Source organism: Sparus aurata, chromosome 2 (genome assembly GCF_900880675.1).
Source record: "Sparus aurata chromosome 2, fSpaAur1.1, whole genome shotgun sequence".
NCBI lineage: Eukaryota > Metazoa > Chordata > Actinopteri > Spariformes > Sparidae > Sparus > Sparus aurata.
Window position 1 is genome coordinate 34,434,819 of NC_044188.1, and position 22,706 is coordinate 34,457,524.

The following is a 22,706-nucleotide window of genomic DNA, read 5'->3' on the forward strand; positions in this document are numbered from 1 at the left end:
TTCAATGCACCGTAATTCTCTCTAGAATGATTATCTCTCGATGCAGATAAGTTAATAATCGTAATTTTGAAACTGAATTAGTTTGCCCGCTGCAACATTCAGTTCACCCACTGTAACATTCAATTCGCCTGCTGAAACATTCAGTTCACCTGCTGCAGAGCGCTACAGAGAGCGCCTGCTGACTCTCTGCTGTACGCCCATGCACACCGAACACACATGTGCGAGTTGTTTATGTTTGAGTGGCGACAGAATGGCTGCAATGGCTAGTACCAAGCCTAGTTGGCACCGACTTCTTTGAAAGCTACTGTATGGCAGCATTTTGAGTTCCATGAAGTTGAGGGGAGAATTGACAAGACCTACACAGTTTGTTAGGTGTGTGGACCTCAACTTAAACACTTCGGCAGCACAACTAATTTGAGAAACCACCTTGCGTGATACCACCCAGAGTTGAGAGAGAAGCAGCGACCTGTTGCAGATGCCAGCCAGAGAACGATTGAGCAGGTGGTGGCACACCTTCAACCTAACTCTGAGAGAGCAAAGTGGGTTATCAAATATATTGCAAGTTTTATTGTATTGGATTTAAGACCATATTCAGTTGTGGAGAACGTGGGTTTTCAGACGATGGTGTTCACTCTAGGGCCAAGATACAAAATACAATCTTGGCATTACTTCACTGACACAGCCATACAGGCGCTCTACAGTGACACTAAAACAGAAGTTTTAGACACTTTGATGAAAGCGGGCAGGTAAGTAGCCATGTTTTAGTATGAGAGTTGATACATAGGTCCATAATGTGTTGAAATGCTAGCTGCATTGATTATTCCATTGGAAGCTTTTTTTATTTTTTATATAGGCTACAGTATACTGTTTTTCTCAAGGATATGCTCATTGTCTGTAACAGAAGGATTCTGTGTTCAAAGAAGGTCATATCTATTTGTGACAGAGAAAAGCCTTTTTTATGGGCTGAAATATGTGCCACTAGGAACGGAATTTGAATCATCAGTATTTGAATTTGAATTGCTAAACTTGAAGTTTAGCAATTCTTCATGTTGGGTATCAACCCTGTCTCAGTGAAAAAAATATACCAAAAATGGTTTAGGTTAAAGGAGCCACTGGTAGCTGCATGTATATGTATAATGTGAGATATTGGGTTTTTTCTGTGTGATTTACACAGTCCTGAGTAGGCTACCTTATGTTAATGGGTTATTATCAAAGACCCATAAGCCTAAATTAAACAAAGCAAAAATAACTGACTTTGCAGTGCAGAACTTAGAAAGAAAATATGATATTTAAGTATCAATTCTGTTGTAGCCACAAAAGATATGTCTGTGTGGGCTGTTAACCCCCTCCTCTTCTCTCAGGGTCAGAGAAAAGCAGGCATTCCTTTAAAAGATCCTTGATGTTAGGGGTGTAACAATACCACAAACTCACAGTACAATATCCTCATGATAAACAGTCCACAATCTGATATAAATCATAAAATAAAAAAACAAAAACAAAGAAAGGATGACTTGAACAATGTCCTTTTATATTGTGTAGACCACTTAGATTTTTTTTTTTTTTACTTTTTACTTGAGGTATTTACCCTAAGCCTGCTTAACTTCCATTTTAAATTAAAAGTAGCCTGCCATGACCTAAGCATGTGCAAAAAGTAGCCATAAACTATGACTGGACGATGAACAAATGTAAAGCAATACAGCAGCCAGTGGCAGTCCGTCCCTGTACCTCGGCGCTACCAGGGCACCAAGGGGGGTGTGACGCGGGAGAATCAGCAGACACACACTCGGTCGCAGGCTTGCCCATTTTCTCCCTTTCCTCTCACTCTTTCTTTTCCTATCACAAATAAGCGATTAAAGAATGAATTAAATAAATATTCCACATCCTTTCTACATTATGACTTATATTCAACTCGTTCACATGCACACTGTCATACACATACACTGCTGTCCAGCTCAGTGGCCAAGAGGGTTGAAAATTGAGCTCATGTCCAAATACAGGACAAAAAGATCACTAGTTGGAATCTTGGCTGTTGGTGAGGCAGTGTGAGCCAATTTCTGCATTTCTAGCCATTGTCATTTCAGCACTCACGCTGCATTTTCAGCTGGAAGTGTATTTTTGAAGTTTCTCTTAAAGATTTAATTTTGAAAATTCTAGCAGTGTGTTCACTACTTGATGCGTCTGATCTGGCCTGGTGATCTTGGTTGCCATTCATTCTTTATGATGTTTTCGTAGTGAGTGTAAATCCACTACTTCCTCTTACCAGAATAAAGTTATTCACTGCATATTTAAATATCCTTTTAAGGCATAGTCTGCTACACCAAAAAAAATGGTTTTGAGCATTAAAAATGCATTGTTTCTGTCTGTGTTTTTCCCTCAGTCCCTCCTGTTAAAAGCAGAATAGTTTATGGAAAGCTCAAAACTTACATTTGTGCCTTCATCTCAGCTGACTTTTCACCAGCCCTTGTGACTGACATATTTCTTTGCCATTCATAATACTTGTTGTCACTATTGAATGCAGTGTTACATCACTGCATTTCTCTATGTGCGCTTCTTACCCCACCCTCTTCTGTAACCTACCCTCCATTTCCCAGCCTGTACAAGATACTCCCCTCCCTGCTCACACTCCTACTTCCCTCTGTCAGCTGTACTAAAGCTGTCACTCCATTCATTTCACAGCAAGATTTTTGCACCTTATCAATATCATTTTGCTGTTCTCTACCTAGCATATCATGGCATTAGTTGGGAAAAAATGGAGGCTTTGTGTGGTTGAAACATTTCAACAACATGTGGAGCTTTTCCCAGTCCTCTGGCTCCATCTTGTGGTCCAGAAGCAAAGGTGATGGGAAAGGAATAGAGTTGCTGCAGATCTTGCAGTGGTTGATATCTGCTGCAACTGGGATATATGATATATACTGAGGATATATGTCTTTTATGTATGCAGACAGACTATTTTGACAGACTGAGAAAACATCACTGCGCTGTTTGTTTGGTAATCACTCATGTCAGAATTTTTCATGGCTCAAAATGAGGCAGAGGTAGTACCACTCTGATCATGTGCATGTGTACCATGCCTTCAACTGGCTCAAGCAAACACTTTTTACAATGTATCGATATTTTGTCCCAACACTAGGTATAAAGCTATTTCATTAAGACTGCTAGTCCTGTTGCTTGAAGCCAGGCAGAACAAGATAATCGTTCCAACAATCCTGGCATGTTAAATGAAACTTCAGTATGGTATTCCCCCTTGGTCCCTTATTGCAGTGTTGCATAGATACAGACACCTCACATTGCTGTGTTTTCAGGCCAGGGAATAAGTCCTGGAGTCTCTTTCCAGCTCCATTTTTATTTCCTAAAATAACTAAAAATCATCAGTATGGCAGCCTCAATAAAGACCTAAACTTAAGGTCAAAGTAAAATATATATAACTCACCAAACATTACTATGCTTGTTGTTTGGTAGAAATTTGCCATCGCTGATAACACAAAGACACACACACACACACACACACACACACACACACACACACACACACACACACACTACTGATGATATGCTGTAATACATAGTTGCAGCATACCCAGACACTTAAACCAAAGCACTTTGTTTTTATAACAGTTCCCACTTTATCTGGTGCTGAAAAACTGGACTGTGTAAAAAACCTATTAAGTCTCAGAAAGTCTTTTCAGAATATGCACATATACTGTACATTTGATGGTAAATCTTCTTTCAGAAAAAAAATAATAAGAAACATTACAAAAGAAACTATGGAGCCAGAACATGTGACTTTAAAATTTGGCATCCAAAAAAAAAATTGGCATTGAAAACAAAACCAGTACTGAAAAAAGAAACATTGTCATTGAAACATCTGTATTGAAAACAGTTGTATTGGCATTGAAACAAGTATTGGCACTGAAAAAAGAAAGTAATTCAAATAATTCAAATCCGAAAATCTTATCATTTTATTTTATTGGGATTTTTTTGTATTTTTCAATGACAATCTTCAGATTTTTTCTTCATGTCACTTTTTTTTCAGTGACAGATTTTTTTACAATGTCCGTTTTTTTTCAGTGTCACTGATTTTCAGTTTCAACTTTCTGTCACTGTTTTGGCGTCGAGAGGGAGGGGCCTGAGGGGAGGGGCAAGTAGAGCGTGGTTTGCATATCATTTGAGAAGGTAATGGCAGCAGCCTGCGGGAAGGCGGGGCTGGACAGTCCAGCCACAATACACCATGTTAGGGCCCGTGTGCCGGCCGTCTCTGGGCAACACAGAGTCCAGCTACCTCGCGGCCTTTTCTTCAAGCTCTCTCCTGATGTGTCCAAGTCTCTGTGTATCTGGTTCTGTCCCGGAGCTCCCGAGCTCCGGTCTCTATGCGTATAGAGTGTGGTAGTAGTACCAGGGCGCCGAGCACGGAGCATTAGCCACAGTTAGCACAACAGTAGAACAGCCTGTTTCTCTGAGCCGGGGCTGCAGCGCCGACAGCAGCGCTCCGTCTGCTCCCCGAGCTCTGTGCCACTGCACCGCTACCGGAGACCAGAGCTCCCCTATAAACTCATGAGGAAAAAATCTGAAGATTGTCATTGAAAAATAAAAAAAATCCCAATAAAATGATAAGATTTTCGGATTTGAATTATTTGAATTACTTTCTTTTTTCAGTGCCAATACTTGTTTCAATGCCAATACAACTGTTTTCAATACAAATGTTTCAATGACAATGTTTCTTTTTTCAGTACTGGTTTTGTTTTCAATGCCAATTTTTTTTTTGGATGCCAAATTTTAAAGTCAAAGTTCTGGCTCCATAAGAAACCCTGACAAATTTTATTCAGCAATAAGATAAGTTTAATTTGGATTCATGAATATTGAACATGTATACAGTAGATGGACGCACACATGCTAATTTTCTATGGGGTGCAGGGGCACTCGTACAATAGCATCAAAATAGCTATTTTTAAAACACTAAGAAGGCTCGACACAACATGAAACTTTGCTCGTAGTATCACCAGGGTCTCTACACATAAACATGAGCACTAAGAACATTGTTTGTGTACGCAGAATTTACTAAAAAGAGGGTTTTTGAACTGCTCACCGTCGGAGCTGGATCTCCAACGCGCCGCCGTAATGGCAGCAAAAAGTGTCAATCCCCGAGTACGACCTAACAGGCAGGAGAGTAATGGTGGACCTCCTACCTGTTAGGTCTCACTCGGGGATCAACACTTTTTGTCTTCCATGACGGCGGCACGCCAGAGGTGCTACTGCTAACGTGAGTTGTCCAAAAACCTTCTTTTTAGTAAACTCTGTGTACACAAAGAATGTTTTCAATGATCATGTTCATGTGTGATACGACGAGCAAAGTTTCATGTTGTGTCGTACCTTCTTTGTGTTTTAAAAATAGTGATTTTGATGCTAGCGTATGAGTGCCCCTGCATCCTATTAAAATTGGCTTGCCCGTAAATCTTAAAAGTGCCTCTTTCGTCGTAATTATGCTTTTACACGAAGGTTTGACTCATATTCAATCACAAATAAAGCCTTGGTTGCTTTCTGGAGAGAGTTTCACTTCAACAGTGGCCTACAAACCAAACTAAATCTTTTTTAAAAATGTTTTCCCCAAGTTGGACAAGCTGTCCAGCTCCCAATTAACAGGTCCTTAGTCTACTTTCAAGATGCAGCAGCATCTAAAGAAAATGATGAGCAGTTTTTCATTCATCACCAGCAGTGAGGGAAGCCTGTGTATTCTTCTATGCTTCTGCTTCTGCTTTTTTTTGAGCTGCCCTTTTTGAATGCTCACACTTCCTGTTCACTACTTCACAGCAATTTCACACAGGAAGACAATGAATCTTACAACACATGCGAATCTAGATGTATAGTTTGTTTTAGTTCCGTGTATGTACTGATGTACGGATAGTAGGAAAAGCAGAACGGCAGAGCTGATGAAACAGGGGGAGAAGGCTTTTGGTCGGATATGGTTCAGACAGCAGCAGCACTGGACGTCAGATTGTACTGCCAAATGATGTTTGGACGAAATTTAAAGGTATGTTACTAGGATGTAGCCTCACAACCCTACTGTCTTTAGATATACTAGAACTAGCAAGGCACAAAGACCATCTCAACTTAGATCTTTTTAGGAAGAACAATCAACAAGAGCTAAAATCACTCCTTGCTGTTGAATAGTGAAACCAGAGGAAATGTTTTCCACAGTTAGCCAACAATGCTGTAATCCTCAGTCTATAATAAATCTGATAGAAATTCATTGTCAACATCTTAACTGTAACACATAAATTAGTTCTAAGAGTGCAGCCAGTTGATGGGGCTGCAGATGGTGAGTATGAATTCTGGATGTCTGCAAGAAATCTTGGAATCTTGGCAAGAAGATTCTGTAGAGACCTGTTTCATGATGACATGAGTATATATTGGCAGGCTGCCCAAGGTCTTCCCAGATTACACCTTTCTTGATATTAAATAACATGCAGTCTGTGAGAATTAAATAAAACATTGTCTGCAGTTTATTGTTACAATATAGTGTATCTGTGGCTTTAGGTGAGGCATGTTAGTAATGTGTTCCATACTGAAATGTCCCAACTACTGGATGGCGTGCTGTTAAAATGAGGTTAAAATTAGGATAAATTATAATCCTCTGATTTGATCCTGTGACTTTCGTCTAGTGCCTTTGGTTTATGATGAAATACGTGCATAACAAATGTTTATAACAATAATGGCAGCTTCATTACACCGGCTGCTGCTGTCTGTATCAGTGTAGTTAAGGTAGAACCGGTTAAGAGTTTAAAGGGATAGTTCGGGTTTTTTGAAGTGGGGTCATATAAAGTACATATCTATAGTCAATCTGTTTCCTACCGTAATCACCGATCAGCGCAGCCTCAGTTTGGAGAAGTAGAGAGCCGCTCCAGCCCAGACGCCCAGCTTTGTACTGCATTGAACGGGGTTCAGCAAAAAAGCGAAATTAACCACCTAAAACAAGGCTCACCTAAAAAAATCTATATCAGGTCAAGTGTACGTTGTATAGGTAAAATTCACACCGCTTTGCATCGCCGTCAGACCGCGCTTCCTTTTGGCACTACATTTTCTCAACCGCAGAACCCCCGTATCCCTACGCATGAGCGCTAATGCGGAAGGATATGGAGAGTTAAGTTTCGTTTTTATCGAAAGTAAACCTCTCGTCCAGCCGCCGCTCGCAGATCAGCTGTTGCCCAGTTACGCTAATGCGTAGGGATACGAAGGTTCTGTGGTTGAGAAAATGTAGTGCCAAAAGAAAGCGTGGTCTGACAGTGATGTAAAGCGGTGTGAATTTTACCTATACAACGTACACTTGAACTGGTGTAAAAAAATTTACGTGAGCCTTGTTTTAGGTGGTTAATTTCGCTTTTTTGCTGAACCCCGTTCACTGCAGTACAAAGCTGGGCGTCTGGGCTGGAGCGGCTCTCTATTTCTCCAAACTGAGGCTGCGCTGATCGGTGATTACGGTAGGAAACAGATCGACTATAGATATGTACTTTAAATGACCCCACTTCAAAAAACCCGAAATATCCCTTTAAGGTTCCAGAAAATCAACGTTGAAGGAGAATCTGCTGACAACTAGGGCTGGGCGAAAAATCGGCAAAATCGGTTGATTCGAGTTTTTGGTTAAGGACGATTTTTAAAAAAGAAAATTGATTTTTTTTTTTTTTTATTTAACTTGCTCCGCCGCTGCTCCTCGTGGGCTCCCGTAGTTCATAGTCACCTCCGTCCTCCTCCCCGCATAGACTTTCCACAGAGAAACAAACACAACATGCAGCGAGCATGAGTTCGTTCATAAAAAGGCACTGTTTCGTTATAGTAGCTTGGTTTTGTGGCGTTAGACCTCGAACAAACCTACGTCCGAACCATTTATTTCAGCATCTCAAACAGACGCCTGGATCACAGTGGGACACTTGTTGTTCACTACAAGATGTACAGACCGCGGCAGCCCACACGTATCCGCTAGAAAGCAGCCAACATTTAATCATTGTGTCCCGTATGAGAAGAAACGGTCCCGGTGGACAGTTGTTACAGATGCAGTCACGTTGCATATCGCCAAAGATATGCTGCTCGTATTTACAGTGGAAACGCCGGAGGTTCATCCACATGCTGAAAATGTCCGACCCCAGACTTGTGTTACGATGCCACAACGGGGCATGATGTCTCAAGCCAGAGGAAACAGACAGGCTTGTCTTCCTGGCCAAAAATTAGTAAAATCTACCAACATGTCATGTTTACTATTTAATGCATGCAGATGTTTAATTTAGATAACATATCTTAAGGGATATAAATACTTTTTTGAAAACAAAGGCACCTTTTGCAAAATAAAGGATTTAATGAAAGTTATATTAACACTTTATCAATACCAATATGGAAACTTATCTGTTTTTATAATAGCATGCAATCTGACATGTTAAATTTATGTTTACAAAAGCATTTTATCAAAAAGGGACACAGTCTTTTCAAAAGGATGCACTTTTTTATGTGAGTTTGAAGCTGCACTGTTTACGATGGCAGGGCAACTTTGTTGTAAATCATAGCATTAAAATAAAAGCAATGCCTTTAATCATTTCTTTGTAATTTTAAGTTTGTTCTTGAGAAGAGAAAAAAGATATCGATTAAAATCGTAAATCAAGTTTGGTGTGAAAAAATCGGAGATTCAATTTTTAGGCCATATCGCCCAGCCCTACTAACAACACATCGCCACCCTCTGTACAAAACAATGTTTGACAACGCTCTGCTTCTTTGGGAAATGCATGAAGGCTCGATTCCATTGGCAAATTCTTGTTAACTGAGGACCAAAAGAAGGCATTCTGACTGGAAACATCACTATCTGGCAGGACAGGAAAGCTCTGCATTGAGTGATTAAACCCACCCAGAAAATCATTGGTACTAGGGCTGCACAAAAAATCGTTAAAAAATCGCGATCTCGATTCACACATACACGTGATCTCATTTCTACACACGGCGATTCTGAAGCATTTTATATCTCGAGCTGAATCACAAACAAATGCTCCTATTTTCCTCCCGGATTTTTTGAAGCGCCCCCCAACGCAGCACTGCCGCTGGCTCCTCCCTCAACCTGTGGTAAAGCGTCTTTACAACACGTGATTCAGTGGAGGAAGCCCGCCTGCAGTTAAGTGTATGGAAGGAGTGAGTGAGAGGCCGTTTTTAGACGGGGCAGCAAGCCGCCAATCTGCCCGTCCTTTGGGGGCTAGGTCCGCGGTTTTAGACAGAGGGCGGCAAATTGAGGGTCTTTTTTGGTCCGCCGATTTGCCACCTCGGAGGGTACACTTATTTCCGCCTCGCCTGCTAGATGGGCAACTGGACAGCCCCTGAGGTCCGTGAGATGCTAGAGTCTCCTGGATCTCTAGATGTATGGTTGTGTTAGCTTGCTGTTGTAGCAACAAGCTAGGAACGGTAGCTACTTTCAAATTAAAAGCCCCCAGCTAAGCACCCAGTTCTAAACTCCAATGGGGTGCAATGTAAAGCTCTTATTTTGAAGACAAATTCGTTGTCAGCTGTTCACTGCCCAACTTCGGGGTTCACGTCACGTCACATGTTTACGCCTACCTCAGAGGCAGCTTTTGGAAAAGGAGGAATATTATGCCTCCGTTTTAGAAAGCCGATCACAGCAGCTATCACATATCACCTAGCCAAGGATACGGCCCCAATAAACACTGTACAACATGAGGTATTAAAGGATGCCCTCTCATCTTGGAGACAAATTTTTTTTTTTACTCTTGTAAAAATAATTTTTCATCCAATAATAGAACTTGAACAAAACAAAAAAAACATTGCTTTGGCAGAGGCATAGTAGTATGCCTCTGCCATACTACTATGTTTTTTGTTTTGTTCAAGTTCATCAGTGCAATAAGCATTTTGTGAAAAAAATCGTGCCAGAGAATCGTGATCTCAATTCTAAGCAAAAAAATCGTGATTCACATTTTTTCCAGAATCGTGCAGCCCTAATTGGTACCCATCTACAGAGCATAAATGATATTAGTGAGGTGAAATGTCTGCACAGAGGCTGAAAAGATACTAAAAGACAACATCCATCCCACACCAGTGTGTCAGAGTGGCCACTGATATCCACTCCGATGTCAACTTCCAAGTCCTATATTTTAGTATTACTGACATACAAGACAAATAGTTGGACCCAATTTGTTTTCAATCACAATCGCAGACCCTTAGCTGCATTTGCTTTCACATAGATAGACACATGGAAACACGTAGGAGCACACAGAAACAGCTGAGATGACAGCAACTGCAAACAGCATGTGTGGTTGAACAGTGTGGCCTCTGATTGGACTGTGAAGATGGTGAGGGCTGCTCACAGCAGAACTCTCCAGGCTGGAAAGCAGAGGCTACTATTTTTACTGCTCCTCAGCACCCTCATATCACAACAGCTGTCCCCACATCTCTTGTCTGTCCGCTGTCAGGAATAGCCAGCCTATCAGCATACTCCCCCTCTCAGCTCTGCTGTTTCACTCTCCACTCTGTGTCTCCTGCCGTTTGCTCAGATCTCCTCGACTCTGACCAGTTTTTGATTTGATCGGTGACTTGTGAGGATTATTTGGATACAGGAGTTGTGGAATTACTTCATTGACAGGTAGAGCAATTTTAGCTAACTTTTTACACAAAGCGGGATCTTTAATTGAAAATCCTTGACAGACATGGGGCCTTGCGGCTCCACAGACGGTGGCACTATTTTTAGATTACAGTTAGCTGAGGGGGGCAGCTTGAGTGGTTTCACCACAGAAAGTAGCATTTACATGTCATTAGTCGGGGCACTCTGATAAGGTCTTAACTCTATAGTGCCATTGAAAAGTTAGGAATAATCTTCCACACAGGCTTGATCAATTCAGTCAGATGGCTGCTCTATATTTTGCATGGTCTTTCATACATTTAGGTTGTAGAAAGTCCTCACAATAAACATGTTATTTTGTATGACGAGTTCGACCAAAATATTTTCTACATGAAGTACAACATGCTGTACAGTGGTTTGGTTCAAGCGGACTGGAAAGGGCAGAAAGAGACAAAGATACCTCTCAGCAGTTGAATAAGAATACACACAATGCTGGCCAAAGAAACATTAAACTTGGCTTCAAAATCTGTTCAGATTTAAATGGGAAAAATGTTTCAGTGCACAATGATGCCTATAACAAGCTGACATTAACAAGCATGTCACTTTAGTAATACAATAAAAACTTTAGAATAGAAATAAAGGGTTAATCAAGGGTTTGCACTATTGGAAGTGAATTACTGAATATCAGTTAAAAATTGTATGGACTGACAAATGTCAAATCAAACACCGAGTAGACAGCAGAGGGCTCAAAGGAAAACATTCAAATATTTAGAACACATCTTGGATGAGGTCTTATTATCCCTGGGTATATTAGGATTGAGTTGGATAGTCCTCAATCCCAGATATTACCAATCCACTACAAATAAGGTTTTAGCATCTTGACCGTTAACAATAGCAGAAGGGAACTGCTTTATTCTAGTTGGGTGCCATGTGTAAGTTTTCTTTTTTGCTTTGTAGACATGAAAACTATCACTTCCATTCCCCTCAGCCAGCCATATAATATACCCAGGGATAGACTTACATCTAATTGTTTATCAGGTATGTCCAATTGTAGACCTCATGTGAACCAAGTAATACCTGTCCAAAAAGGCATTTATTGCACATGATGGCAAGTATGGCAGGATGTATCTTGTTTTTGAATAACAATTGCCTTCAATAGTAGCTGTGAACATAAGCCACATTGTAGACGAGTATGGTTTGGTCATGTAATTTGATGATATACCAGTGCTCTATGAATATGTGCGTAACCAGAGATATAGAATGTATGTATATACATTTTGTATTTCTTATCCTTGTGTGTAGAAAAATGCACTCTCATGGTCTTCTACACTGAATATGTCAGAAATCAGGGTTAACTGGAAAGCTGTAACCATGGTAACAACACCTGTCATGCTCAGGTCGATTCAGACAGAAAAAGTGTGGCCCAAATTGCACTGAATTGTAGAGCCTTTTTAGAGAGAAGAACAGTCTACTGCAAAGAGTTAAAGGCTTTCAGTGAAGGTTTACAATGAAGTCTTAGTTTATCCTCGTATAGCATCTAATACTGAAAAAAACATGAAATCCTCAAAACTGGAAACTAAATGTTTCCTTGGCTGTTCCATAAGTAATGAGTAAAAGACACAGGGTGATATTGAGGTTATAGAAGTTTATTGATTGACTTTAAGAAATCATGAATTCTTTTAAGTAGGTCATAATGTATTATCTGTAGAGACACCAGACAATGCCTTTGGAGGTTTTGAGCTTTTGTAGATTTTATTGTTGAATATTGACCCAGCTTTCATAAATACTGTTGATGTGTGAAGTTGCTTTGCTCTTTCTTTTAAGGTGATGTCATAAATGAGTCAGTGCTCTCATTTGACCCAGCAACTTCCTAAATTAGTGGCTGTGTATCATACAGTACATTGTCACTGTGCAATAAAAGTATACACTGTCTCTTCAGTGGTTTTTTGTTAGGGTTCATGTGTGAACTGTGGTAAAATACCATGGCTGTATATGATAATTGACCATCTTGTTACAGTTCATTATATTGCTGGGATACCAGGGCTACTCCCCAGCAGGACAGAGCACCCTACCAGACCGCAAACAATATTTAGGAATGGCTCAAGGAGCATGACAAAATGTTTGCAAATTTTTACTGCTTAGTATTAATAACAAGATGTTTGTGATGTTTGATTTATGACGTAGCTCGTACCTATGCCTGTTTTATTTTCCTTGTCGGTCTTTCTGCAGCTCACAATCCTACAGTACGAGTGTCATATCCAAAAATAAACCCGTTAGTCAGTGTGCTAATTCAGTGACCACTGATAAAGTCCACTAACCCTGAGCCAGACCTGGACACTGTCCCATACCCCGTAAAGGTTGGCCTGGAGGGGCTTATCAAGCCAAAGACCTCCAGCCAAAGTTACATTTTTGAAGGACAGCTTTGTTCTGCTTTGTGTACAGAATAATTATACTAGTTCAATGCAGAGACCCTTGACTACAGGCAGGGCCTTACACTAATTTTGTGTGTGACTGCTATTGCAAAAAAAAATATCCCATTTCAGACTGTGGTAGAATTGTTTTTCTAATGCAGTTAGGTATGAACAAAGGACTGATCGCCTGACAATAGCATGAAGTCACATTTACAGTACCTATAGGTGGGAGCAATTGGCAGATACAATTATACTGTAGCTTTTGAACATTAAAGATTCTCCTTCTTAAGTTTGTTGGTTGCTTCTTAGAATGTTCATATGGAAAACATCACCAGAGCATGCAACTTTATCCATCTATATTCTCATATTGATGGTGATATACTGTACCTTGAAGTATACAGTAAACTGTTTATGGATCCATCTTAAATAATGAAGCGATCATTTCAGGCTATATTTTGATACATGATATACCGATACTGTAGGGCTGGGCGATATGGCCTCAAATCAATATCACGATATATTGAGCAACTCACCTCGATAACGATAAATGAACGATAAGTAACCCCCCCCCCCCCCCCCCCAAAAAAAAGGAAAAAAAATCTTGTGTATTTACAGAAATGCCACTTTAAAGGACTGTTAAACTACATTGTAGTTAAGATTTATATTATTTATTTATTAGTTAAGAACAACTGATAAGCACACGATTGAACAGCTGAAAAGCACAGATTACTTGAAATGACAACAACTGAATAAGTTGAAAAGTATAAAATATACAGTCCCTTATAAACAATTCTAAGCTTCTCGCGTTTTTTATTTCTTCGAATTGAATCACGTGGTTGTACTGCAGGTGGTGGAAGAGGCTGGATGTAAATAAATAAATATTTTGAGGACTTCAGAATCAGAATCTAAGACATGAGACAAAATAGTAGAGAAGTTGACATTGCTGCTTAATAATATGTTAACCTCTTAGAGAACTTTTTTTACCATTATTTTCTTTATCATTATATATTTTTGATAGACACAGAATCTGTTTCAGAAGTCATCGGGTCACATGACATGGAAGCTATTGAGAAAAAAAATCAAGATTTCTGCATATTAATATTCATATAAAATAGAGGAAGCACTAAAGTACAATAAACATAGCTGTGTCTCATTCGTCCAGTTTACTAATACAATCTGCTGCTGGAGTCACTGGGCCCCATGACATGGAAGATATTGAAAGAACTGCAATTATTTTGTATTAATATATATATGCTAAGTTATTTGATGACAGTCCCTAAATCAGTTTCCAGCGATTCAGTGCCATGTTCTGGGAGGTGAGCTAACCGTCCTCCTGCTGCTCACACTGGGTGAACCTCAGTAAAGTCGCGGCTGGACCCGAGTAGAGCTTATAATCAAGCCCGACCCGAGCCCGGCCCGACACATTGAATGTAATTACGAGACCGATTTAAACCCGACAACTGTTTAATACGTGGGCTGTTATAACTGACGTTCTCGACTACAATTGCGAGTTGTTTGAACTACAGAAATCTTAATGAATAATGCAAAAAGTGCCGCACTTAATGCACTCGACAAAGCCGACAAATGTTATTATCACGGCCCACGACTTGTTTAAAATGGGTCCACACCTCCGACTTTCCTCCTACCTGCTTAAAGTTAATTCTACTGTTTTTATTTTTTTCTTTACATCTTCATGCTCCATGTTGCACTTAAGCTACACAATCAGTGATGCCGGTAACGCGTTACTAGTTTTGTCATTCTCCTTAGTAAAAAATAAAATGTTTTGCTTTCTTCTTGCGTCTCGGGGAGTGACGTCACGTACGCGAGAAGTCACGTTTTCCAGCATGAGGACACTCACGTGTCAGACCACGCAGACACACAAATGCAAACAACAATGGAGGGAGGAGAGAGATGCGCGTTTTCTAGCTGGAAATACAGTCATTATTTTGAGTGAATAAAAAACAAAACACAAATGTTTGAGCAATGGACCGGCCCGGCCGAAGACAGTGGCCTGTTGCAGCCTTTGAACGCAGCATCATTACACAAACTGTCCGCGACTCACAGCGAGGGTGGGTTCACTTGATTACTAACCTGGCATAGCTGGTGTTGCATCAGCGGGCCGAGTTTGCCATCAAATTAATGTCAAATAAGCACATCGGTATACGCCGGGGTAGATTAATCAAGTGGACCTAACATGTCCCCTGTCCCTAGTGGATGTTATGCCTATGACACCGAATATACCGACATGGCCAAAATGACGTCGGTTATTGTCGTAAATTTCGGTATCGGTAAGTTTTCGGTTTATCGCCCAGGCCTACGATACTGCACATCATAAATGCTAGGACTGGGCGAAAGAATGAAATACCACAGTATTTTTGCCCAATACTATACAATACTGTACCTCAATTCAATATTGCAACACTATTGTAGTAATGTTGGTTCTTTGACGAAATATTAACACAATAAGATATTTAATAAATAATCATCAGTTATTTGGGTATAATGTCTGAGTGGGCCTTAAAAAAAGGATCGCCATCAAGCTATCCAACAATGTCAGTCTCGCCAGCATTCTGCAGACATGATAAACTAGCTTTACTGCTTCATCTACTAGTGAATATACAATGTGAATAAAATGTGATGGGTTAATTCACCTGTCACTTTCTAAACAGTCACATTCTGCTGTAGCCTTCTGTCCTGGTAATGACGGCCTAACCAATGAGTGGGCCAGCACTAACCTTTTCTCTGCCAAGAGAGGACAAAAAAAAAATCAGTTAAAAAGAAACTCATTTTTAATTTTTTCAGGACAGTTACTATTTGATTTCTCAAGCAAACTGAATAAAAATGAGGCCAAATTAGAAAAGAATAATTATTAAATGAAATGAATGAAGTATAACATTTGAAATGCTGAAATGTTTGGGCCTTCCCCCTCTGGTCTCATTGTACATAACAGCGTATTGCCTGACTGTCAAGTTCAAATCTTGACAGGATTTTTATTGTAGAAAATGTATCAAACTGGCTATAAACTAGCAGGGGTTGGTTTGTTTGCTCCTGCTCTTCTGTTGGTCAGAACTCTTTGATCCTACCTCTTTCGTCTGGTCTGATGATGAGGTTCACGGCTGAGTAGACATGTGATGCAAGTTTGCTAGACTGTATGAATGAAAATAAACAAATGAATAAAAAGTAACTGTTTGATGTTCTGGGCAGAGGTAGAGATAATAAACTTAACATGATCATGAAAATGTCTCAAAGCAGTAATCCTGTACATTAGGGTTAGGGTTAGTTTACTGGCATACTAGTGAGCTTTTGGCATTTCTTTCTTGCACTTTTAATGATACCAGGATCAAGATAAGCTCACTAGTATGCCTTTATTTTTGTTAACCATTCAAAAGTGTTCCTAAGATCCTTTTGCTCTAGGTATTACTGGGGATGATTTTTGATTGCTTTGCAAAACTTTTTTTGATTTTGTTAGTCTGAGGTACTTTGCAATTTCTGTTTTCATTTCTCTAAACCTGCTCTAATTTCCTGCTCATCCTCTACTTCTCTGAGACCCTATCCATTGCCTGGCCATCAACATGTGGCTCTGCTTTCACTTTTGCGAGTGTTACGATCTGTTGCCTTAAGATCCTCGTTCCTAGTCATCATCTGCATTCTCACCATTCTTCCTAGCTCCCCTCCACCTCCTCCTGCTCTCGTCTCATTCATCACAGCCCATGACAGCAGATCAGTCAACATGGCATTCTCATCTCGCTTTTCCTTCTGGGAACAAAAGGGAAGTCTCATTTGGACATTTCATAACGCTTTCACACTGCATGGTGTTCCAATGTTTTAAACTTTCTATTGATGTCTTTAGATACACGGGGCTTGCATCACATTAAGAATTTGATGGCTTTCACTCATATGTTACCATAGTTGCCCCATGTGCTGCCTTGTTGTACCACTTGTGCACTTAGAATGCAGCAGTTGCATTATTTTCTTCCAATAGTAGGAATGAGTGCACTGCTAATGAAAGAGATGTTTGTAGTGCAAAAATCATTTCTGTGCAAAAGATGGCTGTCAAATTTTTAATATTTTTTGAGGTCTGCATGGTGTGTGGTAGACAACAGCTTCGTTTGGTATCAAGGTTTTGATCTTTTTTGTCTTTATATCAACACGTTTAGATCAAGGAAGAAAACAAGCCAGAAAGCAGTGTGAGTAAATTCTGTCCTTTGTTAGTCAGTGGAGTACATGTTGTATTTTTCTGGCAGTCACTGTCATGTCATTAATAAAGCATTTTTAGTCAGATAAAATTAACCAGTCCTCCATAAGGCTATGTGCTGTCTGAATAAATATGACTGAAGACCCTCCAGCTAGTCATGTAGGGTTCTAGAGAAATGTGTCAACTATTACTTGTGTATAAGACTATTTTCTGCAGTTTATTGCATACTGTAAGCAGCAGGTCATTCTCCTAGACACTGGGGCTTCTTCATAACATATGAAGTGGCCTGCAAACCTTACTAGTATAGAATACTATTGTGGGATTTCAGGGTTCTTCCTCCAGGAGTCAATGAGGGATGTAATAAGCAACTGGCTGCTCTTCTAAACAGTAGAGGTGTGAATTTTAACCGTCCTCACATTTTGATAACAATTCACCTATCAACAAAGGGATGAAGAGTACAACATTATTGCTATCTTTATCCATATTTGTTTAACCAACCAAAAAATCTGTATCCGTATCTATACTTGGAAGGGGTGGGGCTTAAACTGAAAGTTGTTGATTTACAGCCCGAAATTGATAGGGATTGATCATGAGTTGCTTTAACTAAAAAAAAACAAATGAATTAAAAAAAATGAAAGAAAGAAAAAATATATATATTAACAGAAAAGCCCCAATATTTAGCTGAGTAAAAGAATGTTTCAAGTTAATTATTATTAAGAATATTTACAGATTTTAAGATTTTGTTTTTAGCCTGTTGGTGATAACAAAAAAGGATTTGTACAGGAAGTCAGGACATTTCCTGTTTTATTTTTATGCATCGTACAATCGAGAAATGTCCACGCCTCTACTACACAGTCAGAAATGATTTGTAGTTCTGGTTTAGAATAAAAAATAAAAATCAAGTCAAGTCAAATTGATCTGTGATGTAAATTGAACAGCAGTGGAAGCATGATTTTATAAAGGTTAAAGATTCTGTTTTATCATCAAAGGGTTTGAGGGGGTAAGAGTTAGTCTTAACCTATTTTCTATTTCTTGTCTTAAATAACTGTTGTCCACAATGACGGCAGGCAATTTCAGCCCAATGTAGCATATAAATACTACAATAATGTTCTTACCATAAAGACATGATGCTTGGATATTTTTTCATCGTTACCATTCTTATACCTCCTCTCTTTCCTTTCTATGAGTAGCCAGACAGTAATGGACAGCTCAACCAGGCCAAGTCAGTGCCAGCTCTAGACCCCAGCAGTCGGTTATTCCGGGCAAAAAGTCCCCAACCAGTTTCCTCTGCTGAATCGTCAGCCGGGGTCAGGAGTCCTTCCCCATCTAAAGTCAGGGCACCTGTTAAGGTAGCACAGCGCTTCAAAAGCCCTGAGCCGCCATCAAAGCAGTTGAAGAGTCCTGAACCACAACAAGCTGCTCTGAGCCCAGAGCCAGTTATGAACAGGGAACGAGAACAAAATGGCCTAATGGGCAAAAGCGTGATCAATGGTACCGACACCAATAACATCAAACTTCCAGGCACCAGCACACACCAGATCGATACCACAGATGACCAGGGTTTGACTCGTAAAAAAGTAGTGAAGGTGGTTCGTCGAGTTGTCAGGAAGGTACTTCCCACAGAAGAGGATGAGGTGTCAACACATCAATCAGAAGCAGCAAAGCCTGTTGCTGAACCAGTTGGAGCAGTGCCAGCACAAGCTTCAGTGTCTAAGCCCCCTGTGATGTCAGGATTCTCTTTTAAACATGATGTCATCAAAACAGAAGACAAAGATGACTTTTCACGAGGATTGACACACTTAATGGTCAGAGGCAGGACAAGAGAGCCCCGCCCACGACTATGCAAGAATGAGCGACCTGAAAACATAGATTCAGAGAAGAAAAGTGAGAAGAAAGAGGAAAAAGTTGAGCTGAAGGAGACAAAAGAGGAAAAGGAAGGAGATAAATCACCCCTGAATCTACAAGAGGTCAATCACAAAGCTATAAGCTCTGGTCCAGTCATACAGGAAGTCAAATCTCCTGCGGTTGCTGTAAACCCTGGCAGCATGACTTCAGAGCGCTCAGCTCCAACTTCTTCTAAATTGACTCATTCTAGACCTTTATCTCTCCCACCGCTTGTTGGCTTTATCCCAGCTCCCAGACCCTCACCCTTGTCTCCACCTCCGGGCTTCATACCTGCACCCAAAACTGTCTCTGTCACAAAACCCAATCAAACAAATCTTCCTTCCACTGCCTCAGTGGCCCACAAACCTTTCTCGCCCTCTCCTCCATCATGTTTCATCCCAGCTCATAAACCTTCTCCACTTCTAACTCCTGAGAGCCTTCAGCCTCCCCTCGCCAGTCCTGGTCTAGTGTCTCCCCCTCCAGGCATCATTCCCATTCAACGACCTGGTGTCAGTAAGCAAGAGGTAGAGTGTCCACACTTAGCATGTCTGGTCACATTTGAGACTTTAGTGTGGAAAGTGCATGGCCGTTTGAAATGCATGTTTGAAAAAAAAGAGTACTGTGGTGCTTGCTTCCAGACAACACATATACATAACCTCAGTCTATTCAACTGTCTAACTTTTTGGTGTTTATTATTCTGCCAGTGGGGCTTTATACTGGCAGACTGCAAGACTTCTATTGTTCTTTTTGTCCTTTATTAATGAGAACATACCTAGTCCTCTGTTGTTAAGTGCCTGCTACTAGGCACCTCTACAGTAGTTGGTGAGGGAGTAGGAAGTACTTGTGTACGTCCAGACCATAATTTCGTGGTGACCTTTCTGTCACAAACCTTTGATTTCCCACTCAACTTGCTTATTTCCTTAAAGCTTGATTTTGCTGACAAATTAGCAAGTCAAAAACAGCAACTTTGTAAATTTTTGTGGTTTTGAAGATTTTAGGAGCTGCTTTTCTCAATGAGATGTATGAGTTTTAAACACGTGCGTGTGGAAGTGTTTACTATCAAAACAGGGAGGACAGTTGTTAATTTTTCATTTTACTCATGAGACATGAGAACAAACAGCTGATTGAAGCCTGTTTGCCTTGTTTACAAAGGCACCAGTCCCATCAGAGGCCAATCCAAACCAGGGACCTCAGTAAACTAGATTGTTTAAGGCTCGTCCACACACACAAAAACGATCTTTTTTTCCTCCATGTGCCTCGGCATCATTTCAAGAATATTTGCGTCCATACGGATCCACTGAAAACGTCCGAAAACTTTGTAGTTCATATTCCAGGCCTATAGGCGGCGCTTGAAATTCACCACAAACGGAGAAAAAGAGACGAAGCATGCACATAAAGCTTGCACGCTGTAAACAAACAGACAGTAAACGGAGAAACCGAACACAACAAGAAGAAGACATAAATGCCCAGTGCAAGGAAATCAGAATCGTCAATTACTCGCCTTGTAGTTGAGTGTGAGTCGCAGCAGCAGTTCAACCTCATTAACGGTCCACACTGAAAATTCTGGTTTCCTTGCACTGGCCATTTTCATCTTCTTCTTGTTATGTTCCTTTTCTCCGTCTACTGTCTGTTTGTTTACAGCGCGCAAGCTTTATGCACATGCATCTTGTCTTGTTCTCCGTTTTTGGTGAATTTCAAGTGCCACCTATAGGCCTGGAATATGAACTACAGCTCTTTTGGTCTTTTTTAGTGGATTCGTCTGGATGCAAATATTCTTGAAATGATGCCGAGGAAGACAGAGGAAAAAGCGATTGTTTTCGTCTGTGGCATACATAAGCAGTGGGATTTCCCCACTCACCAAGGCACTAAGAAATATTCTGGCTCACAGTACTCATCCACTTGCTTGGCTTTGTTCACTTCAATTGTCTTGCAATTATTCTTTTACCAGACAGTTGCATTATTGTGCGTGGGAATTGTTTTCACTTGTGCATGCTGTTTCTAGCACTTTTTCGACATTCGGTCCTTATTTGGGATTACTGCAAATATGGTCTCACATAGCATGTTATTCAACAATTTCCCATTTGTAATGTTGATGACTGAAGTGTGTTTGTGGACAGGGCAGTTGTGGCTGACATGCTGAGGGTCTTTAATTTGTAAGAGATAAATCACATCTCCATATTTGTCCCGTCAAAAATATCTGAATTTTGAAAAGTATCAATTCTGAATATTTTAAATGGTTTCAGTTCTCATTTTCCACAGTATCAGTACTGATACCAGCGAGTACACACACACACACACACACACACACACACACACACACACACACACACACACACACACTGCTGCATCGACATAGGCCTGCATCCTCCCACTCTCCTGACCATGATCAGAAGTATAATATGCTAAAGTGCTGAACACACAGAACACAAACCTTGTTATTTTTATCTTTTAATAAGAATCGTATGCCGTCAATGTTATGTCAGTGTCTTCCCATGGTATCAAGGATTGTATTGAATATCGATCATTTTAAGGTATTGAATCGGAGGAAGAAATTTTAGTAACATGAGAATACTACTCCACATTTTTCTAACTTTTTGTCAGTGTGTAGTCATGGGCTTTGCTGCATGTTTGTCAGTGGGCTGAGTGTAAAAATGTTGCTGCTTTGACCTGTAGGAGGCACCACTCAGTCCCACCGAGGAGGCTCAGAGACGCCTGATGAGGATCTTCAGTGCCCCTGTAAATGCTGCTAGCATCTGCATACTGCATACATGCACGCGCACACACACACACACACACACACACACACCGGCTTTACTGCTCTAACTGCTACTTTTATAATCTGTTTACTTTTATCTTTTTACTATATATTACATATGTATATTCTATCATTAGAAAGATTCCTATTCACAGCAGGGATATCCCTATTAAGTAGTTATTGGCTCCTGACCAAGTCTTCTCAATATTGAGTATCTACCCCATAGAGAGTCCAAATACATCCAATACTTATGTCTAAATGTTGATTAAATATATATCTGACATAAGTCAGTTTAATATAAGTTTAGATGGAGAAAAACTCCTGGAATTTGCCTTTGGTCAGTCAGCTTTAATCAGCTTGTTTAGCTAGAGAAGAAATTTCACTCTGTTAGGGTTGTAACTACAGAGAAGCCCAACAGTGGTATTACAGAGTGGGGGTTCCAATCTTACAAATGATCTTTGGTTGAGCAGGAATATTGACTCCAGAGAGCTTACAAACTTGACAACAGACAAGAATGTTGGGCTTGTCATTAAGTCATTTACAGAATTAGCATTAATTATTAACAGTTGGTATGATCCGCTGCCAGCAACATTTGTCATTGTAACTGGTAAAATCAAAGCTCATCACCAGCTTAAAGTTAAGAAATGCCCTCTGGTGAGGCTTTTGTTTTCTGATTGTGTTCTCTTCTCTCAGGCCAGAATTTATGGAATCCATGTTTTTTGCCAAGCTGCATGTTATAGTGACTTGCATCCGCATGCCCAAATAATTTGCAATGCTTTGTCGCCAGTCCCCAGACTCCCTTAAAATCGCTCCATTTTGTGAGTTGTAGGAGAGCCATCATAACCTTTTTGAAATGCTGTCTACAAC

The 22,706-nt window shown here is 40.3% G+C and overlaps 2 protein-coding genes across 2 annotated transcripts in view; both read left to right on the plus strand.

The window, feature by feature from the left end:
* Positions 1-22,706, plus strand: part of LOC115596666 (unconventional myosin-XVIIIa) — a 142,714-nt gene that overhangs the window by 19,722 nt on the left and 100,286 nt on the right. The gene's annotated exons all lie outside the window — the stretch shown is intronic.
* On the plus strand, positions 10,368-22,066 carry LOC115594633 (RE1-silencing transcription factor-like). Its single transcript, XM_030438840.1, has 5 exons — positions 10,368-10,618; positions 16,672-16,774; positions 17,163-17,192; positions 18,391-19,608; positions 21,758-22,066. Exons 2-5 carry the CDS (start codon positions 16,736-16,738, stop codon positions 21,905-21,907), a joined length of 1,437 nt encoding a protein of 478 aa, XP_030294700.1. The 5' UTR covers positions 10,368-10,618; positions 16,672-16,735; the 3' UTR covers positions 21,908-22,066.

Bases quoted from the DNA above. Each gene is read 5' to 3' on its own strand.
- LOC115594633 (XM_030438840.1), top strand. From the start codon at position 16,736: ATGGCATTCTCATCTCGCTTTTCCTTCTGGGAACAAAAG. The intron at 17,193-18,390 runs GTGAGTAAATTC...TTCTATGAGTAG, and splicing joins AAAACAAGCCAGAAAGCAGT to CCAGACAGTAATGGACAGCT. The intron at 19,609-21,757 runs GTAGAGTGTCCA...TTTGACCTGTAG, and splicing joins CTGGTGTCAGTAAGCAAGAG to GAGGCACCACTCAGTCCCAC.